This window comes from Pararge aegeria, chromosome 17 (genome assembly GCF_905163445.1).
Source record: "Pararge aegeria chromosome 17, ilParAegt1.1, whole genome shotgun sequence".
Taxonomy (NCBI): Eukaryota; Metazoa; Arthropoda; class Insecta; order Lepidoptera; family Nymphalidae; genus Pararge; species Pararge aegeria.
This window is the reverse complement of record NC_053196.1, coordinates 16216014-16236143: the sequence shown is the minus strand read 5'-3', so window position 1 is coordinate 16236143 and position 20130 is coordinate 16216014. Positions and strand designations below refer to the sequence as shown.

At 36.8% G+C, this 20130-nt stretch overlaps 1 protein-coding gene across 1 annotated transcript; it reads left to right on the top strand.

Moving 5' to 3' along the window:
- The first annotated feature begins 259 nt into the window (after positions 1–259).
- LOC120630955 (protein spaetzle 4) lies at positions 260–19934 on the top strand. The gene is made up of 5 exons (XM_039900324.1): positions 260–349; positions 12880–13059; positions 14452–15242; positions 17741–17902; positions 18689–19934. The coding sequence occupies exons 1-5, from the start codon at positions 320–322 to the stop codon at positions 18948–18950; spliced, it is 1425 nt and encodes a 474-aa protein (XP_039756258.1). The 5' UTR covers positions 260–319; the 3' UTR covers positions 18951–19934.
- Positions 19935–20130: the final 196 nt, after the last annotated feature.

Genomic DNA, 20130 nt, shown 5'->3' with positions numbered 1-20130 from the left:
CTGCGGTGATAACACCGATTCGAAAGATAGATTTTAACACGAAGAATCCGTCAATAAACTCAGAAAAGCTTTGTTTTCTGATGGATGTAGTCAGTGTCAGTCATTAGCCAGTTCAATTCAAATAGTATGACGATCGGTTGGTAAATAACTCATACGCTGTTGTTTCGTGTTTACAATAAGCTATTAACCCCGTCGCAAGACTGCAGCAGTCCTTGGCAATGGCATTGCAGACTAAAGCCTCAGTCGGTGTCGGGACGTTGTCGCGTGCGGTCCCAACCATGCGCTTTCCAACCGCGACAGTGAAAGTTCGTTGAGAGAAATGCGTCCCGCGATCGCCTTTCTGTTTGTGGTGAGTGCTCATTATGGTTACAGTGCTAATTTGTCTGATGACGCCGACGAATCCGAGGGTTGTGTGGCACCGCCCTTAGATCTGGATGAATTTGGAGATGGTTTGGTTTGGTTTAATGGTTTGTTAATTGGAAATTGGGTCATTAGTGTACAATACGAAAAAGCTACTTTTGGATAAAAATATTTTTTAAAAATCAGTACTTTATATTGTTATACTACAATTTATTAAACAGTTATCGGCGACTTTTTCTGTGCAGAATTACTGTTTTTCCGTTTGCCTCGGTATAAAGTAGTCTTAATATATGCATACTCAGTTCTCTTCCCACCTAACTGAAAAAGTTTCGTCTAAATTGGTGGAACCTTTACCATGGTACTGGATGACTCCTTGCAAAGTATTTTAACCCGTGGAGTGTACACATGGCTACCAGTACACAAGAAAGCACCTACCAATTGGAATATTTTGTACAAAATCTTAAAGTTCCATCTTTATTTTTTCCTTTAGCAAAGGACATTAGGATATTTGAGCTTGAAAGGAAGTTAAAAAGCTGATGCATAAAAACCAACTAATTGCGAGATATGTACACAGCACAAGAAGGACTCTCCTTACATCACTATCACAGAATCTAATTTCTGTGATAATTTCAATGCTTTTCTTTTGAAGGTTTATGAGATACAGCTTGCTGGTAGACAGACGGACTGACGGACAGTGGATGCTTAGTAGTAGAATCCTGTTGCCACCCTTCGGGGATGGAACCTTGAAAGGTGAAAAAATTAAACATTAACAACTAAACATAAATAAACGGCCTACTAAGAAGACGCTTTCAAAATAAAACGACTTATTGTTTGGTTGTACCTATAAAGGCACTGTATTGTACAAGCCAGCATCACCAAGACGTTAGATATAGCCATCGTCTGATTTTCCGGTCCGAAAGCCCTTCTGACTGAGCATTAATTATGATGTATGTATTGCCTAATCTGGTGACAATATTAGTGTGTTGTAGGCTTCTTTTTCAACTAGGGTGCGTTTTGAACCCTTGTAGATTAGGTGTACAAAAATGAATTAACACCATTATCTCATTTCTATGTTTAAAACCGTGGTGCCTCGCCGGCCTATTTATTTTAGTTTAGAAAACTTTTACATTGTCTGTGTTTATCAAATTAACTACTTATCTCGTTAAAAAAGGCATATAGGACTAAGTCCGAACAGACGGTTAAACGTTTTCTTACTCTGGCCTGCTTCTGAGCACTTTTAGACAAAAAAAACCAATATATCTAACGATATTTTGAATTGAATCTGAACCTCACCATCCGTATTCCATAGTAAAACATGTTATTCACACATGTTCACGAGACCTAAGGCATCCATTATGACCACGATAGTAGTAGTCAACGCAACATTGTAACTGACGAACATTAACACAGTTAAAGAGATTATGTTTGTAGTCAGAACCAAGAACTAATATGCTAAGCACTTAACATAACCGAAGTTGAAAGGGGCCGGTGTTAAACAATGCTTTCCCTCGTTTCAGACTTGTTTCAGACTTGTTAAGGTAATGAGATAGCTGTTATTACTTACTTAAAATACCTTTGAAGAGTATAAGGGCAACGGCCTTAAGGTAAATACTTGGCTTAAATATCTTTTAGTGATAGAAGTGGTGATAGCGCATTGGGTGGTAGCTCGACTTGGTTGCCATCGTAATGACTGGCGTATACAATAACTACGCTTAAGGTTGATGGACATAAAGCGACAATTGGTAGAAAGTGTTCCTTTCGCGCCCTGCGAAATGTTGCTATGTTAATAGACGATAGTTTTCCACTAACGATCAGGTAGCCCTTGGTCCGTCAAGTATAACTTTACAAAAAATATATATAACCACGGAGTAGATTGAATGAATTCGGGATAGATAAAATAGCCACTGGTTTCAGGAGTAACATATGTGATGATGCAACTGCCGAGTTTCTTGCCGGCTTCTTTTCGGTAGAATCTGCCTTCCGAACGGTGGTAGAGTCACTACAAAAGACAGACTTAACGTTTCAAAAGTGCTTAAATTAGGCATACTTGAAAGAAATGAATTTTGAATTTGATCTCACCTAAAACTTTCAGGAAAAATTTAAAAACAATCGTATAGACCCGAGTTATCTGGATCAGAATGTTAGACAGTAAAAGCTGTGACTTACATAAGGGTAGGCAGGTGATGTAAAATGGAGAAAATATCCAGTAAGTATGAGTTATAAAAACTTGAGGATAGTTTTTTTATAACTCGTACCTACTGCTGATTTTATCCAATTTATATCATCCGCCTACACTTTTGTACATCCTGTACACACTACTGGGAAAAAAGGGGCGCATGAAAGGAAATTTACCGTAAATATGAATGATGAAAGGATGTGTGGTAGTGGTACCTATGAAAATATAATTCATAAGTTATGGAATGAATATATATATATAATGGGGATCGTATCCAAGACCTGTCATTGATGTGGCCAGTAAGAGTGGTCTTCTAGACCACATCTCTCACTGGTCTTCTAGACCACATCTCTCACCACTGCCACCAGTGAAGCTGACAAGGCTGAAGATCTTCCCAGTGCATTGATACCCTTTTCACGAATCCTGTAATATTTGCAATCTGCCAATAAGCTTTGAGGCACCTTAGCTTTGCGCGCTATTTTTTGCCCTATTGAGAAACTGGACCACTGGGCCAAAATTGAGTTGTGAATGTGTTCGATAAATCGTAGGTTTTATTACTTAACTGTCAACCAGTATTTCGGAGTTCCGAATTTAGCTGTTAACATTCGTTTTCGTATTGATCCTGGAGAGAACCTGGGCCTCAGGTCATCCCACAAGGGCGCACCAGTGTATTTTAAGGAAATCTGGGAGCCTAAAAATATGTGCTCCGATACCCGCGCAATTAAGCTAAAGTTGCTTTGTCTAAAAAAAAAAGAAGTAAAATCAGGGAATATGGATACGCTCGATACGCTAATTTTATTATTACGTTCGTTCACTGGAACCTTACATTAATGCAAGAAAAGACTCAAAAACTAGAAACCCGTATAATCTAATTAGAATCATGAACATAACCTAAACGAATCGCAATTTACGCGCTAAATCGCAATTTTCAACGGATATACTTGCAGTTTGCGAGTATTTGTTGTATCGGACGGGTGCAAAGTCTGCTCGGAGGCGTATAACTTGTAGGATCGCCTGCCGTCTATGAAAGCAGGGCGAACGGCAGTCTACAAGAACGTGGGAAGCGGGCCAGCCAACTCACACCAACACACCCATTTTTTACCGAACGTACACCAAGCTAAACTTAATATTACAGCAAGCGATAACAAACATTAAACACGTTCACCTTATGGTCTAGATTTCCTTGTAATAAACAAAAAAGTAACGAGTGCCAGCGTAGAAATGACGATTTTGGTGTAATTTGATATACACTAAAAAGGTGTTTCGATACTTTTGCGCTTTCTTCTTCAGCAACTTGACATCAATTTAATCTTGAACTAAAACCAAATCATCATCATCATATCAACCCATTACCGACCCATTGCAGGGGACCCGTCTCCTCCCACAATGAGATGGGTTTAGGCCGTTGGCGACGCAGGCTTAGTGCGGATTGGTAGACTGCACCCTTTGACAAAAGTATGGAGAACTTTTCAGGCTCACGATGTTTACCACGAGAGAGAGAGAGAGAGAGAGAGAGAGAGAGAGAGAAAAATAACTTAATAAAACTAATAAATGAAAGCACCTTTGAAACATCAATGATAAAATGATACTCATAAGCGGGATCGTACTTTAAGTGCTCGCAAATTTCGTAACTTGCTGTGTTATTAAGGCAATGTGTACAGTCCATAGCCACACGATAACCAAAATGGTTTCTAGACCGCACCGAATAGGTATATTTGCTTATTTTCACAAATTTCTACTACAGACGTGTATCAAACACGTATCAAATGTAAAAACTGACATTATTTGAAAAATAATGTTTCAATTTCTTCCAACAAATTAATATATTATTTTAATTACGAATAGAAGCTTACTATAAGTTATTATTTGTATAGTTGGGATCAGTTATTTAGTGATATTTATTTATTTATACTCTTTATTTGCAGTTAAAAAAAAAAAACACCGATAGAAGGAGTATACAAAAGGCAGCTTAGTAGCGACTCTTCCAGACAACCTTAGGATAAGGAAAACAAGAGGATAATAGACTGTAGGTTGTGCATAAAAAATAGCAAAAAAAAAGTTAGTGATAGCCTATACATTCGTTTATGTCTTCAAAGTTATATTATCTTAAGCAATTAAATATCACAAACGAAAACATTTATAACGAACGAATTAATAACTAATACAATGATCTAGTATGACACTATAAATCTCAGAACATTATTTTATATAATTGGAATCAAATATGATTATTATTAATATGACTTAATGTCTAAACCAAATCTTAATGTCTAAATTTTGCATGTCAATGTATTAACAGAATATGTTGGAAATTTATATCCTAAACACCAATAATTAACCCATATTTAGCAAAATAAATATTTCATTTCATTTCATTTCATCGTGAGGATACCTGCATGCCTGGGAAGTCTGCATAATGTTTACAGAAGCGTGTAAGTCTACCAATCCGCAGATAGCCAGTGTGGGGGACTACAACCTATACCCATTGTGATACACCCATGCTCTGTTGTAGGTCGGTAATGGCTCGATGATGACGACGGAATGAATAACGATGATGGGAATTCACAAAGATTAGCAAACTGAAGTGGCCGTGGGCAAGGCCTAATGTTTTCTTTTCAGAATTTATCAAAATAAGAAAGTAATTAGAAAAGACCATAAGAAATGGACAAGCTGTTGATTTATTGATTCTTGAAAAAGGGTAAAATGCTTTTGTAACACCTACACATGTCGGTGTAACATCAAGTCTGTCCGTTTGTCCTACTGTGACTCTACCACAGGTTTCGAAGGCGGGCAATGCGAAGAAACTGGCAAAAAACTTAGCAGTTGCGCCTTACATAAATCATTTTGCAATTAAACAACAAACATCCATACTAATATTATAAATGCGAAAGTTTGTAGGTATGTCTGTTTATTTGCTTGTCTGTTATGTTCAGCTCAACCACTCCATGATCTTGTTAAAAACTGCATAAGATGGGCATAAGATTTTTTTATCCCGAAAAAGCCGCACGCTAGGTACGCTTCCGAAACGTTTCTCAAAAAAAAAGAAGACTATTTTACTATAGTACCTACCTATATTGCATAGAGATAGCTTGTAGCATGTCCGTCGTCGAAAAAGAATGGGAAAGAGTGCTATATCTCAGCTCTCTAAATAATGGAAAGATCGAAACATCTCCTGACGTACTAAAGTACACCTAGCATGCACACTCATCTTCTCCATCTTTCTCTATGGAGCTGAGACATTGACTCTAAAGGCCACCGACCGGAAGAGGATTAAAGCTTTTAAGATGTGGTGCGAACATAAGTAGCGTCGAAAAGAAAGAGAGAAAGATAAAAGATAGAAAATATCTTTATCACAAAAATAAGACACACACGACAATATTTTAACGTTTGTAATATTTTAATACTGTCACGCAGCGCCCTCACTAATAAAACAATAGAATAGAATAGAATTTGTTTATTTAGCAGAACAACACAAACAGACTTACGCGGAGTAACTTAAAATTTATACTCAATCATTAATAGTTTAAGTCTATGATGTGTCGTGCCAATAAAAAGGTTCTGACTCAGCTTAATGTTCCGGATACTAATGTACCCGCAACGCTGGTATTCTGTCAGTAACTACTGATTTGAGGTTAAACATAACAATGCTCAACTCGAAACAGATCTTTCAATCGTTGACGATTGAACCATTCGTCAGTTATTCCAGCACGAAATGTTGACCTAGCCAATAAAAAACTTCAGAGTTTGGAACATCGTAACAAGGTTGCCTGCCTTTCGGTGTTCTATAGGATATATTTCGGAGAGTGTGCTCAAGAACTATTTGATCTAGTTCCCCCCACGCCTTTTTACCATCGAACCGCGAGGCACCGTAACGATCTGCATCCCTACGTGGTCGATATATCGCGGACGCGTACGAAGCGCTTCGCATCTTCGTTTCTGATCCGCACCACTAGGATCTGGAAAGCCCTTCCAGCTTCTATTTTCCCCAGTGCCTACAATATGAGTTCCTTCAAATCAAGAGTGAATAGGCATCTTCTACGCAAGCGCGCTCCACCTTAGGCTGCATCATCGCTTACCATCAGGTGTGATTGTAGTCAACATCTATAAACATAAATAAAAAAAAAAACAGGTTATGGTATCAATGAAATCCGATTACATCACGCAGTACTTTATACGTCAGAGAAAGTTCAGGCTCAACTATTTTCACATCCTTCGTAGCGGTGTGTTATTATGCAAGCCATTTGCTATATTATGCTATATATATTATGCTAATTTATTAATTTCCCTTTGAATTTGAATCCTCAATATGTTTTATTATTCAACTTACAAAATGAAGAAACTATAGGCAACTCACTCCGGTGAGTCATCTACTTGGTAAAAAAAAATAAAAAAAAGGAATATTTCATTGAATAATAATTGCGATTTTCTTAGCTTTGATTGATGAATATCAGACCAGCCGTTTAAGACTTCGGCACCTACGAGTAGGAGTTCTTTCTTAATATCTCCCAAGAGTTACAACTACTGCTCGTTATGTTTTTCCTTCAATTTAAGTACTTATCGTTCCTAAGTCTAGCCTACCGGCCTGATATGGTGATTTTTTTTATTATTACACTGTAAGTTAGCCCTTGATTCGAACCCGGGACCTCATATTTAAAACCACAGCGCACCACGGCGCCAGTGAAGTCGAGAAAACTTTTCCTAGCACATTGTATAATTAATCCTTCCTTAATGTTATAAAAAGCGAAAAAAAACATTATATTAAGCGGTTATAGCGCAGCGGGTGGGAGCTCGACTTTTCATTCGGGTGAATTCGAATCGCAGCAAGCACCTCTTCCTAAATTATTGCTCTAACCAGGTTGCTCTTCTAATAATTTAAAATTACATTGTGAGATGGCGATAACAAAAAAAAAAAAAAAAAAACACCCGGCTAAGTTTGTTGTGGGCAGTGGCGTGCACTGGGTTTCCTACCAGGGTATGCATACAGCAGGAAAATTGCATGACGAGGCTTAAATTCTCCTCCTATACGAGTTATATATCAATTTGAGGGTATGCAGTGCTTTTGTGGATGTATGAAGTACACGCCACTGGTTGTGGGCTTCTTCTTAGACCGGGACGCGTATGGAACCCTCGTAGCTTTAGTTTTAAATTTACGAATGTGGTTATCGCCATCATCTCACTACCGTGTAATTCTTATGTACGCATCAAAAGCGCCACCTGTGGGCCTACTTGAATAAAGATATTTTTGACTTTGACTTTGACTTCCTTTTTTAAATTATGTCCTTTTTAAGTAATTTATGATTAAAAATATCATTTGCTTCGACGGTGAAGGAAAACATCGTGAGGAAACCTGCATGCCTGAGAGTTCTACATAAGGTTCTCAAAGGTATGTGGAGTCCACCAATCAGCACTGGGCCAGCGTGGACTACCGCCTTAACCCCTTCTCATTGTGGGAGGCGACCCGTGCCCTGTAGTGGGCAGGTAATGGGTCGATATGAATATGATGATGATTATTATAAATGCGCAGTGTGTTGGTTTGTATGTTTGCCCCTCCTTTACGCATTAACTTAGCCACTAACTAACTTGATTTTTGGCATAGAGTTGGTTAAAAGGAGTGTAACAAAGGCTACTTTTATCCCAGGGAATCAAACGACGGAATTTGTTAAAAATCTTGATAAAGGCTAAGGTAGTTAGTATATAACTTCTAGTTGAGTTAAAGATTTAAAAAAAAATGCATAAAATACCCACAATGCATAATTCCCATATTGTGAGATAAGTATTCAAATATTTGAAAAGCGACACCATTCATGTAGGAGAGCTTTTTTCGAAATGCGCCATATACTTAAAAACTTTTTTCTATGTGTCTCCGACTTAGGAAATCACATGCTAAATTAAAATGTAGCTGTCAGTCGTCACATATTCGATCGATATCGTGCATGGTACAATGGGTTGTGACGTCACACAACCTGCTCCCAAATACAAATAGCATCAGTCACTTTCACTCGTCCGGCAACAGCATGTAGCTTTAGTACAAGATTTGGTCGCTCGCAATCGAAGAGTCGTTTTCGAGCATGAAAATACTTGAACATCGGAGTAAAATGGATCTTATTTGCATCGTTCTAAAGCTCAAATTTGCCTGCAATTCTTTAGTTCGGGTTTTTGACAGAGTTTTCTCCATTATTCTGATGCTCGTTGCTCGATGTTTAAACTTCATTTTTTCCCAAATTGTAGATAAACTAGTGTTAAAACTACAGGTTGAAGCGGAATGCTATCTAAAGCGTGTTCATAAACGGGCTAAGTAAACCCTGTTTCTAAGCACTTTTGAAATGTCAAGTCAGTCTGTTTGTAGTGCCTTTATCATCTTTATGGGACATAGCACCTGGTAATGCGTAGGGCCGAGACTACTTTTTTCCAACCAGATAAAACCGAGCTGCTGACTTAAGCGTGATTCAAGATAAACTGTTGTAATTTAGCTTTAAATATTAATACTTTTAAATGTTTATATTAACTGACTAATAATTAATTGTAAATGATTTATAAGAATTACTTTTTACATTTTAATGCATGCTGTGATAACCTGTAAATAGTTGAACATTTACTATGTGACTCATTCCAAAAAAAAAAGCAAGTTTTAATGTATCTTCTGTTGGTTGTCCTTTATAAATAAATAAATAAACTGGAAGCCTTTATTTTCGCTTCCAGAGATCGCTTCCACGTGGCCTTTGGCCTGACAAACTTTCGTTTGCGGCCCTCCAGGCTGCCATTTTTTTTTATTGGACAAACATGATTAGAAAACTACCAGTTTTATAGATTCGAACGCATTACTATACGCATTAGTGTACTTACGTGGTAACAAGCCTTCTACTGAAACAATTTTTAGGTTCGCCAAGTCCGACCGTCCGACCGCGACTTGCCTTAGAAATTCGTCGCGATACTAACTGGATGTAATGTAGCTTGTTACTTTAAATCTTACTATCGTAACAAAAGTATGAAATTAAAATGTTATTAGTTTTTGTATATACCTCCCTGATCAATTTATTTGTCACAATATCCCAAGGAACTCAACCCCTGATTCTAATAAGCTAGAGCAATACTTCGATAAATAATCAAACTGCGGATACCTACTGGTTCCACGAACCGGAAGGCGATATCTAGACTAAAATTATAATGAAGACACTTCTGTTCTTCACCTTCTACGTGACTAATGACAAAGAGAGAGGAAAGCGGCTCCGATAGTCATCTCAATCTTAAAGTAAAATCAATCGTTAAACAATTAAATCGTTGAAGTTTAAAAGACCTAAAAGTTTCTTAAAAAGGACTCTTGTCACCTTTAAGCAAATGGCTGCACAAAGTCAAAGTACCATTTGATAGATCACAAGTCTAAGTGGGAATTTCATACATGATTTACACTGCTGTAAATTTCCTCACCTTGTGAAGGTTTAGCTCATTTTCTGCACAATGGATCAGTCGCGTGCATAGAGGGTAAATATGCACAGGGTACGCAGGTAATATAAAAATAAAAAAATCTCCAGTACGAATTATAAGTAAGTAGTAAAGAAGTCTACCCTTAAGTTCTTTATAGCACTTACTGGAGATTTTCTCATCATCTTCCCGTATGCAAACCACTGCAATGGATCAGCTTTGTTGTTTAGTGCACAAATGCCTAGCTGCATTTGTTTATTCCAAGCGAGCATGGCTTCTACTGTAATTAGTCTAAGGTACATTTTGCAATACAGCTGTTAATGAGATTCTTTAATTACATATTTGAATAAAGTATTTAAAAAGTTTAGGTTGGAGCTGTGATAAATCAACCGTAATGCAAATAATGTGTTCATTAGACGAATCGGGGTCGCTCGTCGCCGGTCGCCGGTCGCTCTCCAAACACCCGATCACCTGTCCAAACGAAAGTAAACGCCTACTCTTATTGAAGATATAATTAAGCCTAGGTTTCACTTTTAGTACCGACTTTCTACTTGGTGGAAGGCACGGCGCGTGGTCCGTAAAACGCAACACCATTGCAACCCTAGCCGAGACACAACTTTTGGTTTTCGTGGTTATTAAAGATCCTGATACCCAGGAATTATAAACACTGATAGCCTAGTGGTTAGAGCTCGACCTACCTGTCAGGTTAACTTAGTTCGAACCCCGGTATTACTATAGACTTTAAATATCACTTGCTTTAACGGTAACCTCTTTTTTTTTAAATCCTACTACACGTTAGCCCTTGACTGCAATCTCAACTGGTGGTAAGTTACAATGCAGTCTAAAATGGTAGCGGATGACTACCATACTGCCTTACAGGTAAACCTGTTAGGAAAAATGGTAGTCATACCCCTAATCAGTTTCCGATATAATAAAGGATTAAATAAAACATTTATGGAATACTTGTATGAATAAAACACACATAATATTTGTATGAATAAAACTACATATATTGCATTGAACATTTGTATGAATAAAACATTTTTGAATTTGAATTTGAAATGGAATTACGCCAATATGATTTGAATTCGAGAACAGCGACAAGTTTTTTATGTGTCTATGTCACTGTAGACTGCCAAACTCCTTCCGCATAATGCCATCCCGAAATATAAAAGGTATAATCGATTCTATTCAAAAAAATATTAATACTGCAATCCGTTCGTGGTATTCGTAGAAAATTTGTAATACTTATAATTGATTATTATACAATACCCATTTTTATATGGTGCTTCGTATGACGCATCAGAATTGTAAAAATTGCAAAGTTATTAGGTATTTGAGTGTAACGGTACTACGGGACCCCACGTACTCGCCTTGCCCGCCTCATGTCAAATAAACATCTCTTTGTTCTACATACAGCACCCAAAAACGTCCTGTAACCTGCTTTACATTCACACTTACAACGTTTTACATTATTAAGCTAATCTCCAAGAAGAGATAGATTTCTAATTGTTGACCCCCGATCCAAAATTTACGAGGTGTTATAGGTGTGTGTGTGGGTGTGTGTGTGTGTGTGTGTGTGTGTTTGTGAGTGTGTGTGTGCGTCGGGAGTGTTCTTAGCTACGTTCGTCCCAAGATGCACAGTATATTACGAAATTGCGTATTACATATTTCAAAACTCCCTCAATATGGGTGTAAAATTGAAGGGCTTCAGTAAAATAATATATTAAACTTTATTGAAAGCCGGAGGTTTTATAAACTGTTACTAATATATTTCTACCTCATCTGGTGTCAGAATTTCGGCAGTTTTGCGCAAATTGAGCGCGGAAATGCAGAGGACATTTTTGGCACCCTTCCACGCGTGACGTGTTTATTTTACATAACATATTTGAAATAACGAGTATCGAAAATTTCGTCGCGATTTCTAACATTTTTTTTATTCTAAATTCATTTGAACCTACCAAGCATTTGGATCGTCTTAATAAAGATGAAAGCAAGATGAAATCTTGAATCTCCCTTCTTCTTTGTAACGATGCATTGCTTCCAAAATGGCAATGGGAAGTAATGTATCGTTTGCATTAAATATTCATCATATCGTCAACGTCAGCCCAAGGCGTGGGACCTGTGGGTAGAATAGCATTCGTTTATTCGCAAAAGTGCAGGAATACTTACGTTTTCATGTTATAGATTCTTTAAAACCATCATAACTATTATGTTCGATTCAATTAACTACCCAGAAAGTAGGTATATTGATTGGTATAGATACTATAGCCTCACCGAGTAATAAAACTAAAAGAAGTAGGTACTCTGTTCATTTCTTAGAAGTAAAGGTTTTAGTTATGCGCAGCATGTCCCAAGGTAACAAATAACTGCGCGAGGAAAGTTGCGTACATTATTAAAAAAAAAATACTAACAACAAATGATATAAATGCTTTTTTTCACTAACGACAAACAAAGCAATGCCTAAGTAACGCAAAAACTGTGCGGTAACTTTAGATGGCTCCTAACGTAGTTAGTCATTATCTAGGAGTTGGAGAAACGTTTTTTTTTCTCTACGCAACACCCAAATAGTAGTTCCTAGGTTTAGTGAATATGTGCATAAGCCTTCAAGTCAATCATCCACAAGATATGAACCCCTAATGAGTTTCAACACAATTTACGTTTAATAACCGTGTTCAGGGCTTCTTCAAAGACCTGTCGAGTAGCGTCATAGCATAAAGTTTGGAAATGTTCTATACCTAACCAAGTAAAACTTGATGTGCTCATCCATTTATGTTTATTAAGATTAAAGATGGATTAAATATTTTTGTGACTTTTGATTCCCCTTGAAATATGTTATCTAAATCGACCAATGCAACTTAAATCGTAATCGAGAAAATGTTATATAGTCGTTCATAAAGTGAAATCATCTCTTGCTCAAGTAGGTGACATGGACAGTGGCACACGGTTACGACTACGCGTCGGCGTGCGCGCGGCCCTACCGCGCCAAGCGTGCCAAGGAGCCTCCCGACGTGCCATGCGACCTCAGCAAGCAGAGCTACTGCACTACTCCTGGCAACAACTACCCCTGGCACGCGATACGACGGTTCATCAGAGAGAACCAGGTAAGGACGAAAATTGCTGAGATCTAACTTGAACTAACCGAAAGCTTCAAGCTGCCTAAAACCCCGTGCCAAGTGACCATGCCTACTCCTGGTAACAACTTTTCCTGACATGAAAAACGTGGTTTACAAGAGAGAACCTCTCTAGTGAACGTAAAATAAAACGTAAATAATACGGATATTTCTTCGATGGTAAATTACCAACGGTTTGGAGCTGTTAAAGACCCGACTGAAAGTGACTGTAGCAGTCACAACTTCTAAAAAAATCCTGGTTATCACCATTGGCACTCGATACATTAATTCAACAACAAAATATACAAAAATAAAATATTCAACATTTTCATCTTAGTTTACCCTTAACACTAAATGCTGTATGCTAAGACTAGTTTAGTATTGAATTTTTGGTTATTGCTATTATTATTGTTTTTTTTTAAATTCTTAATTTCATATAGCTTATTTTTATGTTTTAATTTTATTTTATTTTTTGTAATTATTACTTAATGTTAAATTCTTTAATAGCCTCGAGGAGAAGAATTGGGCAACTGTAATGTCTTCACGGGGTGCGTTGCTAAATAAACATATAGAAAAACAAAGTAAGGCAAATTAATCCGTTTGCATCGATTTGCGAACAGATAACACAAATCGGCTTAGCCTGCATTTATTAACTTATTTTCATGGTCCTCTTTTCATTTTGTAGCGGAAATTTGCATAAAAATTAAAATTTAATTGGATGTTTTGTGGCAATTATCTTCAGCCTGAAGCTGGACACAGGCCTTTCAGGCATGAAGAGACTAGAGAGAGAGGTAGAGATTACATCTACCACGCTGCTCCTATTTTAGTTAAGTAAAAGCTAAATGGCGACGTGTGCATTGTCGTAGTATATTTATTTATTAATTTATCGGTCACATTTTTTTCATACGCAAATAAGGACTAATTTTTATACCAGAAGCAAGGTATGTGTCAAAGAGGTTGCGGAAAAATTCTGATGTACGATGCGACCTTAGTAGGTAAGAACAGAACTGTTATATTTCCCTCGGCAACAGCCCACAAGTGTCCCTGAAAGCGTGCAATAGTACTCGAGAGAGCACTCTTTAATATATTTATATATTATAGAGCGAGACCCTCCTTTAATTTCGAGATTTTTTTTAAGTCTTGCTTAAACAAAAACGAAATATAAATGCGCCATTCGCCTCCCACATCAAATTTGTTTAAAAGATTTAAGTAAACCTTTTGCATTTTTATCAGTTTTATTGTCCCCTAAATTTTAATGTTTCGTGACTTAACGTTACACTGTATTTTATTATTTAAGTGTCCATGTACAAATTTTCCATACTTTTTCGTGGCATACTGTTTCGTAAGTAGTCATATATTGATCTTGGTGTCTTTAAATTTCAGGGTCTGATGAGAAGAATGTATGGTGAAGAACGGCATATCTCCGTTCTAAAAGCTGAATTAGAAAACTTTATCGATGATGACGATGAAGACGAGGACAAAAAGAATGATTTCGGTGAAGACTTCATCAAAACGAAAATGATGTTAATGAAGAAAACCTACGGACGTGGCATGAAAGACAAACCCCATTTCAGGCCAATCCAATCTAATCCAGAAAAACAGAAAAAGGCCGATAATGATGCCCTTAAAGTAAAACCGTTAGGAAACATTACCGGTAACGCAGCTAAAAGAAATGAAAGCAAAACTGAAATCAGCAATCAAACAGTTAATGAAGATAAAGGTATATCATATAAAACTAAACTCGAAAGTATAGCGAATATTGAGATAAATAATTTAGATCCAGATGTGATAACGTTAGAAGCTGTTATCAAACAGAGCATAGAAACAAACAGCATATACCCAAATTTTTCTGGCACGTCTAAAAGTGAACCATTGACTTTAGAAAGTAAAAACAACACAGACCGAAATGCAACAACTACTACTGAAAATGTTGTAAACAGTACAGAAAGTAGCGATGACCTGTACGATGATTTGACAACAGAACCAGGTAAAGATGCGTGGAAAAGTAACGTGGTCACCTCAACTTTACCTCCTACATTACTATTTTCGGAACACGAAAAGTTGAAAATAGATCGTATAGATAACAAGGAGACGGAGAAGAAGGAAGAGTTTCATCCAAAGCCAGTGCAGCATCAGGAGACTATGAGACCTTCTGTTATTAAACTACGAGGAGCGTAAGTTTTACATAGGATCTTACAAGTATTTAGCCAAGATTTATTTAAAGAACAAAAAGTTATTTAACTATATTATAGTTAAATAACTTTTATCCATGTTGATGTGCTTCGAGGATATGAAAAATTTTCATGTCCACCTTCTTCTACTTTTGCCTATCCACTTACCAAATTTTTTTCTCTATATCAAAGTATTAATTTGACGACCGATGGGTGCAGTGGGCAGCAACCTGCTGTCCATTGTGAGTTTGAGGCTGTGTTTAAGGTTCTATCCCAGAACTGTAAAATGTTTGTGTGATGAACTTGAATGTTTTTCAGAGCCTCGGTGTTTAACTGTATTTTTTAAGTAAATATACTTTACTATTATTTATATTTATTTACAATTAAAATTCGTCCATTGCTCAGGGGCCGAGTCCACAGAACAATATCACTCCGAGTCTGCTATTACAACTGTCTCTGGTCCGTGACCGTGATCAGTGACTTCATAATTGTCAGTTTTTACTAGTTTGGTAATCTATTAACACAAAGGTGTCATTAATGTTCTGTTGTTGGGTAAAAAAAGAAAAAAATGGTCGAAGCATAATGCTTAAACTGCTTAAACGGTAGTAATGGGGGCTTACTACCATCGTTTAAGCAGTATTATGCTTTTAGTCCTCCTCACCGAATATTTGCAAACTACGATATCCCACGCAGACACGATACCAGTAAAGGCAGATTAATGATTTTTTCAAACGAAGCAAAGCAAAAAAGGAAAACAACATTAGGTCATCTCTCGTTTTCTCGTTTCAAATTTGAAATATATACCTAACTAACTTTGTTATGGAAAAACATGGTAATCACGATGAAGTCAGACTGAACATTGTCACCAAAAAACTGGTTTCCATATTTGCGATACACACACGCACGCATTGCACACTTTCAATACTTTCACCCAGACGAAGAATATTTACATTATTATTATTATGTTTTTGAAGTCGTTGTTATTATCACAACATACAATCTGAAATCTTTAAAGAAATAAAATAAAATCGCATTACAAGGTAGCTTGCTAGCTTATTATTTTTGTATTTTTATAATTACATGACTTTCTTCTTCATATTTTGTTTAGCCCTATTTATTCAATATAATTTTAGTAATTTGTGGACAATGATTTTATGCATGACTGTCTGATGTCTGTGACCGTATTTTTTTTTTTATTTCAAAGTCAGATTATCTGACAATAATCAAATTTTAAATCAATGTACGTATGTAAATAGTAGTCGATATACTCCAAGGTTAGTGTTAGAACACATCGTCACTATTATCATCCTTATAAACCCATTACCAGCCCATAGGCCGGGCACGGGTCTCCACTCAGATTGAGAAGGGCTTTTCGACGGCCGATTGGCGCAGTGGGCAGCTACCCCGCTTATTGGGACTAAAGCCGTGGATTCGATTCCCATAACTGGAAAATGTTTGTGTGATAATCATTAATGTTTTTTAGTGTCTGGGTGTTTATATCTATATTATAAATATTTATTTGAATTCATAAAAATATTCATCAGTCATCTTAGCACCCATAACATAACACAAGCTAAGCTTACTTTGGGGCTAGATGGCGATGTGTGTATTGTCGTAGTATATTTATTTATTATTTACTACCGTACCCAGCCCGATTCACCGGGCTAGATTTTGCTATATTTTATTTAAACAATAAACTTACATCATTAAAGTTTTAATTTAAGTCTCATAATATATTAAATCATTTATTTCTCTCCGTCTTCATTCTCTTCTATTCTCTTCTCGAGCGGGTGAAGATCATTATCTACACCCATGTACACCCAAAAATAGAATAGCATCATAGTAAATAAAAGCTGTATTTGACAGTTTGACAGTTCATAAATAGGAGTGCTCCGATCGTCACCAAACTTTACAGGATTACTAGCCAGGTCAATCCGGAGATTCCCTGAAAGTTTCATTGAAATCGGTCCAGCCGTTTCGGAGCCTATACGGAACATACCCACACACTTTCTCTTTTATATATATAGATAGAAGATTATTATTTCGTTGGCCCTACGGTGGCCAACTAGGATTGCTAGACTTCAAACGCCCTTGAGAAATTTATGGAGAACTCTCAGGTTTTGCTGACAATGTATTCCTTCACCGTTAAAGCAAGTGAAATTTAATAGCTGAAATGAAACACTTGATAATATTACGTTTTTCACTCACACTCGCATCGCATCTCTTTATTGTTTCGACGGCCGATTGGCGCAGCGGGCAGCGACCCTGCTTTCTGAGTCCGAGGCTGTGGGTTGACGATGGAAACGTCTGTGTGATTAACATGAATGTTTTGTTCTTGGTGTTTGTCCTGTATATTATAAGTATTTATGTATATTATTCATAAGAATATTGATCAGTCATCTTAGTACTCATAACACAAGCTACGCTTACTTTGGGGCTAGATGGCGATGTGTGTTTTGTCGTAGTATATAAATAAATTGTATTATTTACTACGATTACAGAAATGCTTGCGAAACGAAAGAAGAGATGATGGCGCCATTTTGGGCTAACAGCACTAGAGGTGAAATGCTGGCGCTTTTAAACATGTACCCCTTCGAGCAGTACATCCACTCCGAGACCTGCGTGCACAAACACAAACAGATGTACTGCAGGGAGGGCTGCAGGTAAGGGATTTGCCTTTATTTATTTAGCCTGGGTGGATCGCTAGCGATCCACCCAGGCTACGGCACGGGTGAAATGTAGATAGGTACTAATGTGGGGCAGTAATTTTTTTTTAAATCTAATTATTTAAGGGACTTTTATTGGTTACCTATATGTCAGCCCCATCGTTACACACAATATGAATCCTAAATACACATAAATCTTAAACTACATAGGGCGGTTGGGAGTGAATAATAATAGATAAAATTCCGTAAAATCTTGTAAGATTAAAGCAGCATTTGCGATATAACAACAAATCTTTGAATTTCTTTGATTTTCTATACTTATCATGTATTATATACAGGTTACATAAAGGTTATATAACGGTTTTTATGGAGTAAAAACCTTCCTATTTAATTACTCTGTCTACTTATGGCTGAAAACTGCATTAAAATCCGTTGCCTAGTTAAAAAGATCAAAGCGTACAAAGCAGCAGGAGCGTCTTTATTTTATGTCTAAACTATAAAGATACTCTATCTTTGTACCCAACTTCAAAGTTAGAGATTGGGGTAGAGTACAAAAGGCGACCTTATCGCTTAGTAGCGATCACTGCCCGGCTATAGGATAGTATCAGGATAAGATATCCTTGACAAATAAGTGGGGAAAATTATTGTAAACCTACATTCAAATAAACGACATACAAATACATTAAAAAAAAACATAAAGGAAAATAAATTTATTTTCTTTTTAGTTGTTACCTTAAATTCTATTACCTAGTATAGATTTATATAGACCATTTTTAATATCAGATGCGAACAGCAGTTCCGACTCCACCGCCTGCTAGCCTACGATCCCCGCAACGAGTGTCGCGGCATATTCGCCGACTGGTTCAAGTTCCCCGCATGCTGCGTCTGCAAATGCTACGACGTGCCGCTAGAGTTCCGCGCGCGGTCCCCCCGGATCCTCCACCCGCAGTACGACGACGAAGTGAAGAGGTTGATATATGAGGACGTGGCTAGAGACTGGTATACCATGTCGTATGACGAAGATGAAGATGACGATTTGTTCTGATGGTTGGGGGTAGTCCTCAAATATTAACAAACTAGACTTTTCTTCTTGTGTCCTACGTTATGGGAAGTCGGCACAACTTGTCTCTTTGCCAATTTTAAAGAGAGACTAACGGTTTTCGTTTTGGCATATTTTGTTCTGTTTCACTTCACGCTAGATTGACTGTACTTAAACAAATGACATCTTAAATTTTGTTACACCACTGTGACACCTCGAAATACCAACTATTAAGTAAAATAACTATATTGGATAGTATTTTTAGTTGGTTTGTAACCTTTAAGTCCTTCAAATTTTAGTTTTTTGGACACTCGTATTTACTTTTTGGTCGCGTTAAGCTTACGGCGCCAAAATGGCGTGAATCAATTGGAGACCAAACCCAAGTGACAGGAGCCAAGGTCCAATGTTGAGTCGAAACCATAGGGGTTATAAAAGTTAATACAATCTGCTATATTTGCAGCAAAAAGTTCCACTTTTTTTGATGATGAAAGGTAGTAGAAATTAATTCAGTAAGATGTTAATTAAAGTCTTATGAAATAATGAATGAATGAATATACTTTTATTGCACACCACAAAAAGTACATAAAAAAAGAAAAGTATATCAAAACAACATAGAAAGGCGGTCTTATAAGGGGGATACGTCCACTACGAAAAGCCATAAATCAAAAGAAGAAGAAGAAGGGGGAATACGTACGTAAAATTAGTAGATTAAAAAAAACGTACCAACCTATGGGGTGGAAATAATAGAGTTGTCCGACATTATGGTCTTGCTCTCATTGGCAAGTCGACCGTTAGCACGATTATCGTGGTAAACTATCAAAATATACGATGTATCATAATAAAACGATCCATATTTGGGTTGCCTTCATTTACAATAGTAATAATTATTATTCTTACTGTTATCTATCCCGAAATTAACCCCACCATAGATAATTATTTATTTTAACAGTAATTTGTTATATTTGACTAATGTTATTAAGTCTTACGGTGGTTTTGTTTACGTTGGTTCTTTTTTTTTAATTAGTAAATATAGAAATATAGAATGAAATTAGAGATAGGTTCTTTATATTAAATAGTTATTTATCTATAGCACGGTACATTAAAACTAATTTACTACATAAACAAAGATAGATAGAACTGTTATGCATCTCTATTTATTACCTAGGTAAGTTTAATAAGGTACTAA

Excerpts from the sequence above, each read along its gene's own strand:
- LOC120630955 (XM_039900324.1), top strand. The coding sequence starts at position 320 with ATGCGTCCCGCGATCGCCTTTCTGTTTGTG. Across the intron at positions 350-12,879 it reads CGATCGCCTTTCTGTTTGTG|GTGACATGGACAGTGGCACA; the intron begins GTGAGTGCTCAT and ends TTGCTCAAGTAG. Across the intron at positions 15,243-17,740 it reads GTTATTAAACTACGAGGAGC|AAATGCTTGCGAAACGAAAG; the intron begins GTAAGTTTTACA and ends CTACGATTACAG.